The sequence below is a fragment of the Leucopleurus acutus genome (assembly GCF_964270905.1).
Source record: "Leucopleurus acutus genome assembly, chromosome: 9".
In the NCBI taxonomy this organism is placed as follows: Eukaryota; Metazoa; Chordata; class Mammalia; order Artiodactyla; family Delphinidae; genus Leucopleurus; species Leucopleurus acutus.
Window position 1 is genome coordinate 63,333,978 of NC_139144.1, and position 17,454 is coordinate 63,351,431.

Sequence of the window (17,454 nt, forward strand, 5' to 3'; positions counted from 1 at the left end):
TCTGTAGCCTCTGCTGCCGTCCTCCCCAGAGTGTCAAGCCAGCCGGTGATTGGCCAGGAGGAAGGAGAGCACAGGCTGTTCTCCCAGGGAGTGGGGGTGGGCGGTCCTGATTCAGACACCATGCGTTACCTGGGTAGCAGGAGTAATGCTGACCACCGCCCCGGACTCACAGCCCAGAGGGCCAGTCCGGGGACATCCGGGTAGGGAAGAGGCTACACCCCACACTCCGGCCCAGAAACGGCTACGCTTTGCATGCCCCCCAACACAAGCCTCACCCCATTTTTCCTGCCTCCTGCTCTCCTCCTCTCCCACAGTAGAGTCTGATCGTGGCACTCACCCTGGGGGTTGGGAACTTAGTCTATGCGCCCCACCCCTTCCCACCTCCCCGGGGAGATGGGGGGCGGAAATTGGCTAAACACAGAAACGCCCTAATGGAGAAACTTCAGGCACCAAGAGTATATAACATGGGAGAGAGGTTCGTCCTCAAAAGGAAAGAAGTGTTTCCTTCTCCCCTTTCTGGGCTCTCTGCGCATTGGAGCACGGAAATCGTGGGCAAATCACTGCCTTACTGAGGTCTGAAGCTAACGGTGAGGTAGGGGCAGAGGGAGCGCCCACAGTATTATGTCTTTAACGCCGGCCGTAGGACGGTGCCACCGCCCTCAGGTCTTCGACGCTGGGTCCGGAGCCCTCGCTACCCGCTAAACCGCCCTCCTGGGAGGCGGGTGCTGAACCCGCGGCGGAGGGTCCGGGGTACACTCACGGGTCGTGTTGTACTTGACGCCGTTGAAGTACTCGGGGCACTGCCTCTCCACCAGAGCTCCGGCCGCGCTCCGGGGCCAACACGTCCCGATCTGGTCCAAGGTCGTGTTGCAGTAGGAGTAGGGACCTGACGACGGGAGAGAGCAGAGCGGGGCTCAGAGGGGTTGCTGGGGGCGCGGGGCGCCGCAGGATGTAGGGCGCGAGGCGCTCGGAGCGCGGGGCCCTGGGCGCACCCAGCGCGCCAGGGAAGGAGCCCGCGCCGCCTCTGTCCGCTCGCCTCCCGCCTACCCTCGGGGTCCAGGGGCAGCCCCCAGCCGTCCAAGAGCAGCTCTTCTGTCAGCTCCAGGCTGCAGTTGGCCTCCAGCAGGCTGTGGAGCAGTGCCGCGTCCATCGCGCCCCGGAGCCGCGCGCCGAGGGGGAGTGTGAGTGCGCGTCCGGCGTGGCTGCCAGGGGCTGGGTTCGAGACAGAGCGGCCGAGAGAGCGCAGGGTCCTGGCCCTGCTCGCCCAGCCCGACCTTCCGGACAGCCTCCGGACGCTGCGCCGGATCGCCCGGAGCTGCCAAGTCGGGACCTTGGCTGAGAGGAGCTGCAAAGCGCACGGAGCTGCCGGTCCACCCGCTAGGTCGCGGCCAATGGCGGCACCAGGGGGCGGGGCCAGCCGGCTCCTCTCGCCCCGGCCCAGGCTCCCGCCCCCGGCCCACCAGCCCTGCCCTGGGTCCGCCTTCTCAGGCCCCGGCAAGGTCCGGGGGAGGGTGGCGGGAACGGAGAGTGTGGGCCTGGTGAGCGGAATGACCCGTCCGAGGATCGAGGCCCAGGGGTTGCATGGAGCAGCAAAGCGCGCGCGCCCGCCCGCCCGAGGAGCCAGAATCGGGTGGCTCGCCGCCTTTCTCCTCCTTGAGCGAGGACACTGGAGGGGCCGACAGGGGGAGTGGCGAGTCCACGTGCAGATGTGCGCTCTAGAAAAGTCCCCTTAGCCTCTAGGAAGGAAGTGGATTGGAGGGGCTTCGAAGGAAGCAAGGGAGCCACCGAAGAGTCTAGTGAGATCAAATGGCCTGAATGGGTGCAGACCCGGACCAAGCCGTGGGGGCCGGGATAGAGAGGGACTTCGGGGAGTGCCAGCCCCGGTGAGGAGGAACTGGAGAGAGGAGTGGGTGGGTGGCTTCCAACAGGAGCCAGGAGGCAGGGATAATGCCAGGTCTCCCGCTTGGGTGACTGGGGGCGGGGGCGGTGTTGTCATTTAAGGACATGAGTCCAGGGGAGAATCTGGCTGAAATTATCTGGAGGATTTCACGCACCCGGGTCTTACCGCCCTGGGTTTCAGAGGGAATAAAGTGAGAAGTGAGACCCTCTCTTCCTCTTGGCTTGGGCAGGGCTGCCTGAAACTGGTTCCATACTGGCCCCTCAGGACTGCCTGCTCCATAATTCCCTGTGGTTCCACTGAGTGCCTAGGGCAGGCCCACTGCTCATGCCTGCTGACTGGGGGGATCTGGGCTCAAGAGACAGGGCCCCAACTCAGTCTTTACTGTCTCTACTCTCTACGCATTTTACCCCAATTCTCACCCTCTCTTCTGGGGCAGTTTCTCCATCAGTGAAATGTTCTTAGAGGCCACTCCCAGCCCTGACAATCTCTGGTTCTGAGTTATGAGATGCAAAGGCAGATGTACAAAGGAAGATGTACATGTGTGTGCACATGTGTGTGTGTGTATGTGTTTCTATCTTCAGAGGGCAGGGAGAGCTGGGACCCAGTCCCAGCTGGGCTGGAAGCCCCAGGGGAGCTAGACCTATCCCTTCTTGCCATCCTCCACTGGGAACAAAGCTGCCAGAGAAGGCTGAGACCACCCTGAGCCAGCATTATGCCCTGAGCAGGGAGAGGAGAAGAGGCAGGCTGGGCTGCCTTTGTGTGCTCCAATGTCACCAGCCTCCATATGAATGCTGCTGTCACTGCCCAGGCAGAGTCAGAGAGCACTGAGACCAGGGCTGAGCACAGTAATCTCTCCACGGCCAGCTGATTGGCAGGTACAAGGTGCAGACCAGCCAGCCAGGTCTGTCTTCTGCTTTTTGAATGGACAGAGCCCTTGGCTCAGCTCGGGCAGCTGCAGAGGCAGAGGTCCCTAATAACTAGTGCCAGGAGCAGGTGAGGATCAGTTGAGTCCCAACTCCAACCCTAGGCAGAGTCCTGTTGCCAGTCCCAGGCTGAGATTCGGCCCTGGTCCCAGACTGAGCCCTGCCCCACAGGGTCACACATAGGCTACAGTGTGGCTGGCAGGATCAGCCCATTTCTTCATTGGGAATTAGTCTCCTTCATGCACAAAGGAGGCTCTCCACACACTGGTCCCAGCCCAGGGGGAAAAGGAGAGATCAAGCTAAGCTATTAACCTGTTCATCACCAGAGCCACAGCACAGGAAAAGCAGCTATCTCATGGGGTGGTGAGTGCCCCGTGACCATAGGCCAAGGACTTATCGTCTCACATGAACAATGGAAGCTTGGCCTGGGAGACCTGGACTGCTCTTAACTGGGACAGCACATGTGATATAGGTTCCTCTGGGAAGTGACCATTTCAGGGGCAGAGGCAAAGTTCATTCTGCATCTTGACGGGGCAGTCAGGGCCTGAGCACAGGCCCACAGACCTGGGGTCCCCTGGTTTCCAGGACGCAGGGCCATTTCGTCATGGAGTTTATTATCATAGGTATGACTGTCTGTTATCCTTGATGCGACAGAGAGAAAAATGAAAAAAGGAGCGGCTTTGGAACAAATTGATTTTATAGCTCAGTTTAGTGTCTGCAAATAGGTAAACGAGGAAGATATTGTAATGAGCAAAAACTTTCCTCACTTAGATTAAATTCAACTACAATTAATAAAGTCTGGGACTTTTTGCTAGCCAAGGAAGCAGAGGTGGGTGGGAGGTCCCTGGGATGGAGGTGAGCTCCCAGGCCAGGCACTGGGGCAGTGGTATTTGGGACCGTCTGTGTGCCCCCAGTCTGGTGGGACAGGTTGCAAATAAGTTCAGGGAAGTGTGACAGGTGCTGGGGAAGATACCTGGGTGTCATGAGCAGAGCGGGGGTGGGTCAGGTGCCTCTAGCCCACCTCTGATGTCAGCTGCAGGGGCAGTGGACGGTCCTCCGGCGCGCAGCCTAACACCAGACAGGCGTGCACAGCACAATGGAAAAACACACGGTGTCTCGCACGGTCGCGTGTCTGCACAGCACACACACGTTCTCTCACTCATCCCACCACCCATCAAACATCAGCTGGAAAACTGGATTTGAGGGGACAGAGTCTGCCTTTGCATGTCTGATGGGGCTGTGCTCTGTCAGGCTGAAGAGACAGGGAGTACACAGGGCTGGGACAGGTTGTGGGGTTCACTGCAGTTACGGTGGGACTGCTGAGGACACGGAGGCTTGGGAGAGGCCAGAAGGTGCCCCTCTCTTGCCCTGCAACACTGGGGACAGTGCCCCCGGCCAGGCCAGATACTCCTTCCCCATGCTACCCCACTCCACGCTGGCACAGGGGAGACGGCCTGGTGTCTTCAGGTTGAGCCCTGGGACCGGGCTTCAGGCCCCTGGCAACCGTCCAACCCCACACTGTCGTTCGCAGATGGCCAAAGGGAGGCCCAGAGGAGGAAAAGGAACTTGCTCTCCACCGGATCCCAGGCCATCCTCATCTCCACAGCAGACTGGGCTCCTTGTCTCCTTCACGGGGGGAGGAAGTGATTTCTCTAAGACCGCGTGACTTCTCACAAGGGCAGATCCCCACTGCCCTCGGGACAGAGCCCAGCTCTCTAGCACTGCAAACAACATTCTTCATGATTGTCTATTCCCCATCCTCTCGCTCCTCTCAACTTGAGATGCACTTTGGAACAACTCGCCGTTCCCTGGGGACATTCTCTACCTCTGTGCCTTCGCACGTGCCGTTCCCTCTGCCAGGAATGCCCTTACCGCTGTGCTCCAGTTAGCCTAGCCGACTCCCATTCACCCTTCTAACGTTCAGCTTAGCCCTCACCTCCTTTGTCTTGTCTGGGGTGGGTGGCCCTTCTCCGCGCCTCCATCTGCCGGGTGCCGGTCGATGTCACATCAAGGTTGTTGGTTTTTCTACTGTGACTCCCAGAGGGCAGGGCTGGTCATGTTCACTAAGCAGCCCCTAGCACCCATCAGAGTGCTCCAGGCCTGTGCTCAGTGAGTCACCACTGAAAGAACAAATGCCCTGGCAGCAGCCCTGCCTCCCAGACCAAGGTTCTCTTCCCATTTGACCAGCCCTGGGGTGTGTGTGTGTGTGTGTGTGTGTGTGTGTGTGTGTGCGCGCGTGTGTGTTGGATTAGGGAGTTATTTCAAGGAATCCTTGATTCCATCTGGATTCTTACATTGCCTATGGACTGAAAAAATAATATGCCTTACAACTTACAGTATATGCTCTATTAGATTCCTCTGTGATGAATAAAACAGAAATAATCCACTTAAAGCCTGCCTTAAGTCTCTTGGGATTATGCGTTTTTCCTTTATTTGGACCTCAGGGGCATGCATTTTAATTGATCCGAGTCTTTGACTCATGACCTCTTGTCATCATTAGCCCATATACGGCCCAACTTTATTTTATTTTAGTCTTTTCTTTTATGGAAGTTTGTATGTAGTAGCACATATAAGGAATCTGTTGCCCAGTCCAAAACTAGATCATTACCAATCACTTACAAATTGATCTATATACTCCGCCCTCAGAGGGAACATTCTTTTGAATGTTGTGTTTATCATTCCTTTGCTCTTAGTTTTTTCAGTTTTATCGCATGAATGTATGTCTAAACAATAGGTTGTTTCTACTTGTTTCTGAACTTTGTCAGTCAATATGCATTTTCTCAATCAGTGGACACCTAAAAGGACAGCCCTACCATGTGGGGACCTGAGAACCTATTCCCTGAGTCCGAGGGCATCCTAACAGCCTGCATGTCCCACCGCAGGGGCATGGTTAATGGGTGATGCGTCCCCACGGTGCTAGGCAGTGCCACAGCAACGTGGTGGATGAATAATTAATGACACAGGGAGATGTTCACTCTGAATTACAACGGGAAGAAGCAGGTTACAAAACTGTAGACACAGGATCATTCCAGTTTTGTGGAAAAAAAGAAAAAACATGAGGCTCTATGGTTTGATACACTTCTGGCAGATGTAAACATTATAAAAAATTCCTGGGTTGTGGGATAATGAGTACTTATCGTCTTCTTTGGTTTTTAAAAATATTTTTTTCCAAATTAAATATATGTTATACGTATTCCACTTATAAACAGACGGACGATATTACAAGTCAAGCCGGGCAGAGCTCGTCTTTGGAGAGGCTGGGCCTTCTCTCCACTAGGCTCAGAGGTGGGGAGGACGCGTATCACCTGCCAGGGGTCACGGGGAAGGCGAGGGTCCATGCCACACACGGGGCAAAGAGGGAGGGCAGGGAGAAGGTGGTGGATTTGCTGATAAACAAGTGTTGCCTCTGAGAGCAAAGAGCTCTGGCGAGGGGAGGGTGGGAGCTCTCCTGAAACGGGGGGGGCCTCCGTTTTTTGCCCGATGGCTGCTTGGCACGCTGGCGTAGCCACGGTCTCTCTTTCAACCTTCACAGTAAGCCTCTGAGGTCGACTTTGACCAATTTTTAACAGATGAGGAAACTGAGGCTCAGATGTTATAGGCTGAATAGTGTCCCCCAAATCCATATGTTGAAGCCCCAATCCTTAATACATCAGAATTTGCCTGTATTTGGAGATAGGTTCTTTAAAGAGGTCATTGCTTTAAACTGAGGTCATTAGGGTGGGCCCTAATCCAATGTGACCAGGGTCCTTGTAAAAAAAGGAGAATAGGACACAGACGCACGCAGAGGGAAGACCATGTGAAGACACGGGGAGAAGATGGCCATCTACCAGCCAAGGAGAGAAGCCTCAGAAGGAACCAACTCTGTTGACACCTTGGTCTGGGACTTCTAAGGTCCAGAATCATGAGAAAATAAATTTCTGTTGTTTAAGCTACCCAGTCTGTGGTATTTTATAGCAGCCCAAGCAAATTAGTACAGATGGGTTGGCTGACTCGTCCAGGGTCACAAAGTTGTTAGGTGGAAGAGCTAGGATCCAGACTTGGGTCTGTCTAACCCTAACACCTGAGCTCTCGACCACTCCACTGTTAAGGAGGGCAGACAACAAGGTTTTCCTCTTTATGCGTGACTCGGGCTGCGTTTGGTGCTGGGTCCCAGTTCTGGCCAGCACCCTTGTCTCCTTGTGTTCCGGCAGTAGCTCCAGATCCCAAGGGCACCCACAGCCCTCCTCCTTCCTTGCTGCTTCTGTGGGTGCAGCCCTGAGAAGGCCAGGACACTGGGCAGGGCCTTGGGGACATCTTTCCAGAGCCCGTTAAGGCCCGGGGCTCTTCTCAGTTAGCTCTGCAGTGGCTATAACCCTGACTCTGAATCAGCCGCCAGGAAACTCTAAGGGGTCAGAACCCAGGGTCCCAGCTGCTACTTCACAGGTTCTTACCAGGAGGTAACACCTGTAGCCACGGCAACGGGAGAATGTGTTTTACACCTTCTGCCGGTCTGGCCGGAGTTTGAGAGCAGCGAGGTGCCCCCTCCTCGGGCACCTGAATGCCAGGCCAGCCAGCTTCCTTGGGTGTAGACGCAGGGAGCCGGGAGCTGGAGGACGACTCCCAGCCAAGTTCTTCATCATCGGTGAAGGACCTGAGCCCCAGTGGGGAAGGGGCTGCCCAAGGACAGACACGAGGCCCGTGCCTGGAAGCCAGTCACCCTTCCCCACCTGCTGAGCTGGGGCTGGCCCGGGAGAGCCCGCTTCTCCCCCAGGCCCTGGGCCCACCCCCAGCTTCCGGGGTCTGCTGCCGGTGGTGGCAGGGGCTGGCATACCTGAGAGGTTGGTGAGGGTCATGACTGCGTGGCAGTACTGTTCCAGTAGCATCCACACGGGCTGGTCTCTGGGTGCCTGGCTGGGCCCGGCCGCCTAGAGGACAGGAGAAATGAGGGTCAGGCCCCAGCTAGACAGTGGCAGCACATGTCTGCCTGTCCCCCACCCCACCCCGCCTCGTCCTGTCACTCATCCCTTACCCCTCTGCTGCACAGAGGAGAAAACAGAGGAGGGAAATGCCCAAGGCCACACAGCAGAACAACAGCCTGGCCAGACCTGGAACCCTGAAAAGGCCTTAGAAGTGGCCTAGTGCATCTTGGCTCCCAAGGGAAGACTAATGCTCTGTCCATCCCTTGGCCCCCAAAGGTCTCTTCTTCCAGATGGGATGTGCCCTGTGTCCTTCTGTCAGCAAAGCTGGGGTGGGGGTGTCCGCCAGCCCTTCGTTTCCCCAGCAAACATTTGTACTGTGTCTACTGTGTGTCAGGCCCTGGCTGGGGGACACGGTGTCCTCAGGGTAGTCCCAGGCCAGGTAGGGATCCCCTAGACTTGGAAGGTGCAGAAAAGAGGGGAGAAGAGTGAATGATTTGACTTTGTTTCCCTGTCACACAAGTAAACAGGCAGTTACAAATGTTAACACATGGGACTCCTAACTTGGACTTGGGAAGACAGGGGAGGCTTCCTGGAAGAGGTGGCACTTTGGAGGCAACCAGACGGATGAGTAGGGGAAAAGGGAGGAACGACTGTGCCAATGTGAGCACCTGCCAGGGAACAAACGTGACTGTTGCAACAACGGCAATTCCATCCAAAAGACAGAAACCATCTAGGATCCCATCTCCTGAAAAAATCATGAGGGAATGCTGGATGTAGAGGGACAAAGTAGATGTGGTTATCTCTGCCCTTCAGGGGACCATCTTCTGGAGGAAAAGATGGATGGGTAATCAACTTGTTACAGTGTCTACAATTTGCTGAGAAGGAATAAGGTAGCGTCACAGAGGGGGTCATGCTGATGTGGGCTTTGAAGGTTGAGTAGGAGTTTGCCCAGCTGATAAGGGTGGGGCCAGGAAAGGCATCCTAGATACAGAGCAAAACACGTTCAAAGGCAGAGAGGCTGGGAAGTGCATGGTGTGAAACTGAACAAAAGCAATGCCCTCTAAAATTCTAACCCTTGTCTCCCATTCCTTCCAAGACCACCACTTCTCTTACCTTGTGGCCAGTTGAGTGCGCACATGTGCACTTGCACATGTGTATGCAAGATGAATTTTTTTTTTTAAATTTATTTGGTTGCACCAAGTCTTAGTTGCGACAGGCAGGCTTACTTAGTTGCAGCATGCATGTGGGATCTAGTTCCCTGACCAGGGATCGAATCCCCGCCTCCTGCATTGGGAGCACAGTCTTAACCACTGCACCAACAGGGAAGTCCCGCAAGATGACTTTTGCACGTCCCCCCAACACCGATATTCCTGATCCTGGGATTGTGGAAGGCACTGCCCCACTAGTGGGCAGCCCCTCCCCTTTCTCCTGCCTGTCAGATACTTCCACCCTGGCAGCTGGGTCAATGTTTGCCCCAGGATGTCCCCAGGACCAGAGCCCGACAGCCCTCAAACATCATGTTCCCCACGTCGGGCTCAGTCCATTTCCTGTGCTGGGGCTGGAGGCTGCATGCCCAGCCTCACCACGCCGACCTGGAGCCCCTAATTAATGACCCCGCTCGGTCAGATGGGAGAGCTGAGGACGGCACAGCCGCCACTTACAGGCACTCACTGCACCTGGGTTCTGCCAACTGTCTCCACAGGGCTGGAGGCAGGAGAAAGCGCTGGGAAGCAGAGGTGCTGCGTGTGAGATTAGTGTGTGTGCAAGGCGTATGTGTGCAGGGTGTGTATATGTCTGTGTGGGGTGTGTGGGGTGTGAGAGTAGTATGTGTACAGTGCGTGTAGTGTGTGTGCGTCTGGCTACTGTGAGGGGCTTCCTGAGCCATCAGCCGGGAGCTCTGGCCGCTTGGCCTGCAGGACAGACGCTGGGGGCCATGGTCTTGCTGTTCACATATCCCAGGGCTGCCAGGAGCTCCCCAGCATCAGCCTCTTGGGATCATGAAGGCCTGGCTATCCAGAGAGCCACCTGCCAGGGGTGAGGTGGGCTGGGGAGGGGACACTCTGGGTCCTGGGAGTGTTCTGATGCCCCACCCTCAGCTGGGTCAGGGGAGAGTGTGGGCCCTAAGCCTAACCCAACCCCCGTTCCCATCCCCCTTCTCTTCATTTGAGAAGCAGCTAGTACGCTCTCTCTGGGGGCAGTGGGGAGGGCTGAGTTCCTAGTGAGCCACCAGCCTCTGGAAGTCATGGTAGAGGCAATGCTCAATGCAGAGGCATGTGGTGTTGATGGTGGGCTCTGACCAACCAGATTCTGCATCTTAGATGCAAGCTCCTTTTCTCAAAGCCCCCAGTGGCCATACTGTGGGCCCATCACTCAGGCATCTCATGTTCAACTTCGGGAGGGTCTGAACACTTGGCTCTGAGCTGATGGACAGGGGTGGCCGGGCATCCTCTGCCAGGACTCAGGCACTGTGGGGCTGTCCTTGTATCAGTCGCTGTCATCTGAGGCCGTGGCTGAGTCTTCTTGCTGAGCAAAGCAGGGGGCACTGGCTGCCGTGCTCAGTATTGATGTGTGCCGTTCAAGCCTGGGCAGAATGGGCGAGCAGATCAGAAGTGGTTGTGGAATAATTCCCAAGTCTGGGCTCCATCTCCAACTCCTTCTCCACTGGTCGAATAAGCTGGCAAAGCCAAAGATGTTCATTCTCTTCAAGGGGGCTGGTTGGGTGGATTTGACTCAGTTCAGACCTGCAACATACCCTGGAGGTGCCCATTTTGGACAGAGCCGCTGCTGCTAATGGTGGTGGGTAGGTGGGGGAGGGGCGGGCAGGGAGGAGGAAGGAGAGACCGGTGCCCCCAGAAAGCCCACAGCGGGCCAGGGAAAGCAGAGACACAGCCATGAATAATTATCCCCAAGGCCTGGGTGATAAGCTCTCAGAGGCAGCAGACTGCAAACATGCCCATGTTCAGGGCTCTGGGGATGTTGCTTCTCAGCTCCGTGGCCTTGGCCAAGTTACTTAACTTGTTTGAGCCTTGGCCTCCGCCTTTAAAATGGGGATAATATAAACCCCATGGGGCTTTGGTGTGCATTAAACAAACTACTGACTGTCAAGAGCTGCTACACAGAAGACACGTGTTACATAGTGGCTCTTGTCAAGGACTTTAGGAGGGGTACAGTTAGGGAGCTCAGTAATGGGGGGTTCAAACCTCATTTGGGGGAGTCCCACAGCGCAGTTCAAGCCCTTCTCCTTTAGAAAAGCCTCTTAGAAACCCCATGTTCTGCCTTCCGAGCTCTGCAGCCAGCAGGACTCCCCCTCTCAGCCCTCAACACCCCTCCCGTGTACAGTGGCCCCTTCACCTCGCTCGCTCACCTTCACCTCGCTCACCAGGCTCACTGCTCAGCAGTGCTCAGTGGATGCTGGGTGAGAAAACTGCGCACGGAAGCTGAGTCCAAGAGGATGGAAGGACTTGGTCCAAGGTAGGATGAAGGGTAAGAAGAGCAGAAAGAAATTCCAGGGGCAGGACCTGAGCGAGCAAAGGCTCAGAGGCAGGGAAGCACAGGGCCTGCTCAAGAAGCGGCAAGCCTCTGGTTTGGGGATGCTATTAAGAGGACAGAGGGTGGGAAAGAGGCTTCTTGGATGTGAAGTCAGCATTTACTATGTGCTAGACACAGCTCTAAACGCTGCAGGGCAGCCCATTTAATCCTCACAACAGCCTCTGAGGTGGCTGTGAATGACCCCATTTTACAGGTCAGGAAACTGAGTCCCAGAGAAGCGAAGTCACCTCCCAAGGCCACACAGTGGGTAAGGGGCTAAGGAAGGACTGTTCAGACAGTCTGGTAGGTCACAAGTTGGTCAGATACACACTGAAGAGCTGGTCCCGTGTGAGGGGATGAAAGCCTGTGGTCTGCAGACGCTGGGAGGACCCCAGCTCCAAAAAAAGGTGAGTCAGAAGCAGCTCTCACCAGTGGAGTGGGGGCCTGTGGGCAGAGAGCTAGGTCATGGGAGGAGGGGAGGGAGACCCAGCCAGCCCGGCAGGGCCTTGCTCAAGGGAGACAAGAAGTCTGGCTTCTAGAACTGACTCTGAGCCACCTGAAGACCCCATTATCTCTCTTTTGTGGGGGACACCTTGGACTTCTGATCAGCTCTTGGCTGTCATAGGGGCAGAGAGCTGCCCCCCCCCAGCCCCGCCCCATGAGGCTACAGGCTGCTGGAGCTCAGGGCCCATATCTGTCTGCTTCACATCTGGGTGCCCAGTTCCCAGTCCAGAGCCTGGCATGTAGCAGGTGCTCAATAAATGTTTGTTTGGATGAGACCATGGTCCCCTCAGCCAGAGAGAGCTGCACCCCTACCCTCAATTCTGGGAACTCAGTTCTGGGCTTTTCCTGCTTGTCAGGTAGCCTTCTTTCTGAATTTTCCCTTTGAGGACGGCCCGGGTCCAACCTCTGTGTGCCTGGAGTTGGAAGCCCTCCCTTATACAGGGCAAGGGAGAGGCCCTGGCAGGGGAGCCAAGACAAGAGAGCCAGCTGCTCTTCCTCCACCTTGGGCCCTGTCCAGGCAGAACCTGGGGCCCAGGCGCCAGGCGGGCCTCAAAGGTGCCACCTCCCTGGAGCCGGGGGTCTGGCCCAGCCTCGTGCTCCCTCCTGGATTGGCGACAAAGCTTCCTCTAAATTTAGCTGCTGGTCTAAGCCTGGGAGAGTTGGGACCACAGGTCCTGCAGCCAGGCTGCCAGTACTGGACAGGAACGGGGTGAGCTCCCTCCCTGCCTTCTCCCTCTCTGCCCAAGGTCAGAGAGGACTCCTCTGGAGGGGGCGGGGTTCCTCCCCAGTGTTTTCTTTCATTTACTGGTCTCACTGAGTCTGAGCTAGGAACAGAGGAAGGAGAAACTCAGGCCCTACCCGGGGGAAGGAGGAAGAGACGGGGACACTGAAGACGGGGTATGGGGAGGAGGGAAGGAGGGGCAGAAGAGAGGGAGGAAGGGGGGGGGGGGAACAGGGCGTGAGGAGGCAGAATTCTGGGCCCTGAGCAGACACAGGCCAGACAGTACTGGAGCTGCGGCGGGCTGAGGCAGAGGGTGAGGGACTGGCAGTCAGATGAAGGAAGTAGGTAATTGTTTTCTGGAGTATCCGAGCAGGCTTCCTGGAAGGGGAGACTTTTTATTTTTCAGTTTTGTTTTTTTTTTTTTTTCGGTATGCGGGCCTCTCACCGTCGTGGCCTCTCCCATTGCGGAGCACAGCCTCCGGATGCGCAGGCTCAGCGGCCATGGCTCACGGGCCCAGCCGCTCCGCGGCATGTGGGATCTTCCGGGAACGGGGCAAGGGAGACTTTTTAGCTGCTCAGTTCTAACTTATTAGCTGCCGGGACCTTGAGTGAGGGCCCCCAGAGCCCGAAGCAGCTTTCCGTAGGGCTCTCCCTACCCTGAGTGTTCCAGCAGGTCCCTCTTTCTAAGATGTCCCACTCTCCCATCTAGTCTGAATCCAGCCACCAACTTGCCTGGAGAAACTTCCAGGTCTTTCCTTGGCGTGTGTTCTCTCTCATCTCTGAAAGCCTGTGGCTCCCCCTAGCCTCTGTCCCTCTTCTCTGACCTGTGCCAAGCCCTGGGTCCTGCATACAGATGTCTGAGCGAGCAAGGGGGTAGGGAAGGCAGGAGCTGGCCTGCAAGAGGTCCTACAACAGGTCACTAGGCCTAAAATTATCTCCTTAATGATCAACTCATCTAATATCCAGTTTGCCTAAAAGTCACCTCTTTCTGATTTGTTTTGGCATCTGAGTGTCTTACACTTTCGTGAAGGGAAGGGAGTGTGGAGTCAGGCTGCCTGGTTTGAATCCTGGCCCTGCTACTACCAGATGAGTGACCTTGGGCACATGACCTTGCCTTAGCTTCTTCATCTGTCAAATGGGGATATTGATGGTCTTATGCCTTAGGGTGGTTGTGAAGCTTAAAACAGGTAATGTGTGTCAGAGCTTAGAACAGTACCAAGCATGTGGTAAGTCCTGTGGTCTAAACAGAATACTGAACAGAATGAACAAAACAAGCTTATTGGATAATATATCCCTTCCTCTGGCAGATTTGAAATGATATCTTAAAAAATTAGAATTTTCAGTAAAGTGACTTATGACTGACTGAGGAGTCCTAAAAATGCTTAAAATTAGATAAAGTAGAAAATGATAGCTAAGAGAATACGGAATAGTCCCATAATTCATAAAGGGCTGCAAATCTGAGACTTAGTAGGAATATGGAATTAAATAGGCAGACAAACTGGTTTTTTAAAAAAATACTAAAACATCAACAAAATGGCAAAAACAGAGAGACTAAATTAGCTGATTAGGTTAGAAAACACTCAGAGAGTAGCTGAATTGGGGGGAAAGAGTTATTAGATGAATCAGCTTCTGGTAAATGGCCCTTGAGTCCCCTGCCCCCAACCCTCCACAGACCCTGGGTGTGTGTGCAGGGCCCTGGCCCTGGTCTTGGGCAGAGCTGTGTAGGTTAGCGGGGGTCCAGGCTTCTGGAATTTGGGCCTTCCCTCTTTGCTGAGCCTTCTCAGGACAGACAGCCCCACCAGAAGCAAGAACCTGGGGCAAGAGACCACAGAAGTGCTGTTCTAAGGCCCTGGTGGGGAGCACCTTGTTGCTCAAAGGTCTGAGGGGTTGGACCCAGACAAGACTTCTTGGGGTCTTCACAGAGGGGGAGGCAAGGTTAGAATCAAGGGGTTTGGAATCCAGCAGCCATATTTGTTAGCCTTACCCAACCTGCATTTCCGTCTGTAAATAACTGTCCCAACCTTCCCAGTGTTTCAGTAAAGGGCTTAGCATGGCACCCGGGGCCCAAGAAGCCTGCATGATTTCAGCACTGCTTCCCAAAGCAGCTTCTCAAAGGCCTCGGAGGGCAGCTGGTAGCACCAGGGTCAAGGCTGGGCTCCTGCAGTGCGGGCTGACCCAGGGTGTCCTCCCCACTCAACCACCAGCTGGAATGTTCACAACTGCACTTTAGATCAGGTCCCTCCCCAGCTTAGCGAGCCCTGAACTCCCTGTGCCCTTGGGATAGAAATCAGATCCCACCCGGACCCACCATGCCCCCTGGAGCCTCGCACCATCTCTTCTCAGGGTTGGGACTCTAGAGGCTTCCTCCCAGCGTGCTCTTCCCTCAGCCTCCCTCTAGGACCACCCCATCTCCGTCCCTGCCATCCTGCCCACCTCCCGCCAGACTTCCTCCCAATCCTGGCAGAGGCTCTTATACCTGCACACACTTGTTCTCAGTTCCCGTGACCAGAGTTTGTAAATACACACTTCATTCTTAGCCGTTGTGTTCTTCGGCCAGCGGCTTCCTAGGCTATCAACGTCATAGGGCAGGGGCCATGGGCTGCTGTTTTCACCCTTATGTCTTTACCATGCATGATCCTCCTTAAATACTGGCTGAATCAAGTATTATTGAATAAATGAGAGGGTTGGAGGCCAGACCCTCCTGGATCGCCTTCCTTCCCCACCACCCGCTCCAGGTCACTTACTCTCTTTTCATAGAGAGCAGAAATCTCAGAATAGTTGGACGAGGACCCAGAAACAAATCCCATTACCATGAAGACCCAAAGCAAGGAAGCCTGTGCTTTGGGGCTAGAGAGACCACGGTCCTCTCTAGCTGGTTACATGCTGAGTAACTTTGGGTGAGTAACTAGTCTCTAGTCTTGGGCCATCTGGGGAGCTAGGGGCGGGGCCTGGGCTGACTCTACAGGGAAAGCAGACTGTTGCCTCTGAGGTTGCCAGTTCTGACGTCCCCGGGACCCAGGGTGCCCTCCCACAGACCCCTCAACCTGGCCGGGCTCTGGGGCAGCAACCAGACACCCTCTCTGTCTAACCAGCTTGGGCGGTTGGCATCATGGCCCCCAGAGGGGGACGGCTGAGGGGCCACCCTGGCCCTAACATCGACTGTCTTGAAGGCACTTATCCCCAGAACAAGTGCCAGGGGGCAGAAAGTGCTCAGAGCCCAAGACATCGGGAGTGGGAGGTGGGCAGGAGGGGGTGGTAGTGAACCCACTCCACAGCCTCCACCCTTCCCTGCAATGTCCTTAAAAGGACCTGGCAGGTCTAGGGGCCATCTGCCCATCGGGGCACTGACCACACCTCAGCATGGTGCCCACTCCTCTCCTCCACCTGACCAGATCCCCTGGGAGGGCAGGGCCCCTAGTGCCTTCATCTCTGCTTACTCTGTGCCAGGCATGGTGCTCAGAGCTCTACCTGTACTGTCTCAACTATTCCACATGACAACCCTATTCAGTAAGCACCAAAATCATCCTCATTTTACCCAGGAGGAAACTGAGGCTGGGGAAATTTGAGTAGCCTGTCCAAGGTCACACACTAAGCCGCAAAGCAGGGATTTGATCAGGTCTGTCTGCAAAGCCACTTTGCCACAGACAGTGGACGCTCACTACCCATCTGTTGAATGAGTGTTGAACGAAGGAGTCCTCTGTGTACACATGGGGATGGGGCCAGGCCTCCTGACCTCCAGCCTGGCTCTGTCCCTTGCACTGCATGGCCTCTGAAACCTTTTAGTGTCATGGCTCTTCATGAAAAGTGTGGCCTAGGACAGGTCACCCTTCCTCTCCGAGCCTCAGTTTCCCCATCTGTAAATTGGGGAGAGGGTAAGAGGTAGATTCCTCTGACATCTGTTTCTGGAAATCACCCCCTCCTAGCCTCACCCCCACTTCTTCAGCTCTTTCTGTACAGCTCCTCTCCATCCCGTCACCCTCGGCTCCTACCTGCAGACCCTGACTCTGGCCAGTGGGCACACCCACAGCTTTGAGAAACCCCTGGCAAGGCTGGTTCCCCCAAGTGGCCCCTCTGCCCCATTGCTCATTCGATACTGAGGGCTGCCTGGTTTCAGGCACTGAGACAAGCGTGGGGACTGGGCTGCAGGAGACAGGGGACAGCTTTCTGGGGGTCCCTTGTGGGGAAGGGCCAGAACTGGGATGGGGTGAGGAAGGGACTTGAGGCTTCTGCAGGGGAGATGCAGCGGGATCTATGGGGGAAGTGACAGAGTGGACAGGGGACAGGAAATTTCTGGACCCGAGGAAGGGCATGTCCTAGACACTAGGGCGTCCCCCAGAATGCTCTGCTCATCCACAAAGGCTTCCAGGTCCCATCCTAGCTGGTGTGAAGAGTTTCATCTCCCCTCCACTTGCCCCCTCATCCAGGCAGGACATCTCCATCCCATCACCGGACACAGGGATCCCCTACCCCATCCTGGCGACCAAGCCCTAAGACCTCCTCCATTCAACTCCTAACAGGGCTAAGTGAAACCGAGCCCAGTAACTGAGCAGTGAGACCCCCTACCGCCTCGCAGTCAGGAGAGCACGGAGCGCCCCGACCCTGCGAACAGATGCCGCCCCACCCCGCGCCTCCCCGCCCGCCACCCGCCACCACTCCCTGCACTTACTCTGAGCAGCGGCGGCAGGAGGCAGAGCAGGCAGAGCAGCGGGTGCGGGGCGTGGAGAAGGCGCGGGGGCCCCGCGGGAGCCCCCATGCCCTCAGCGGCTGCGGACCCGAGCGCACCTCAGAGCACAGCAGTCCCGCCCTCCCCCGCCCCAGGCTAGAGCTGTGTGGGCCCCTCCCTCCCCAACGCGCCAGGCGGCCAAGGTATGGCCCTAGGCACGGGAAGGGGGAGTATCCCCCCCCCCCCCCCCCCCCCCCCCGCCTCCACGCTCCGCAGTGACACCGCCCCACGGCCCGCCCCCTCCAGGTTATTTATAG

The 17,454-nt window shown here is 56.1% G+C and overlaps 1 protein-coding gene across 5 annotated transcripts in view; it reads right to left on the reverse strand.

Moving 5' to 3' along the window:
- The window catches only part of CRHR2 (corticotropin releasing hormone receptor 2), a gene marked incomplete at both ends in the record, with an annotated part of 43,346 nt that extends 26,119 nt beyond the window's left edge, over nucleotides 1-17,227 (reverse strand). For 3 of the 5 annotated variants that reach the window (XM_082846635.1, XM_082846634.1, XM_082846633.1), the window contains 2 exons: nucleotides 761-886; nucleotides 1,048-1,150. In XM_082846635.1, the coding sequence (XP_082702761.1) occupies nucleotides 761-886; nucleotides 1,048-1,150 (229 nt within the window). Of the gene's footprint in view, nucleotides 1-760; nucleotides 887-1,047; nucleotides 1,151-7,633; nucleotides 7,728-17,140 lie in introns of those variants that run through there. The other 2 variants (XM_082846632.1, XM_082846631.1) reach the window with 2 other exon arrangements.
- Between the last annotated feature and the right edge of the window lie 227 nt (nucleotides 17,228-17,454).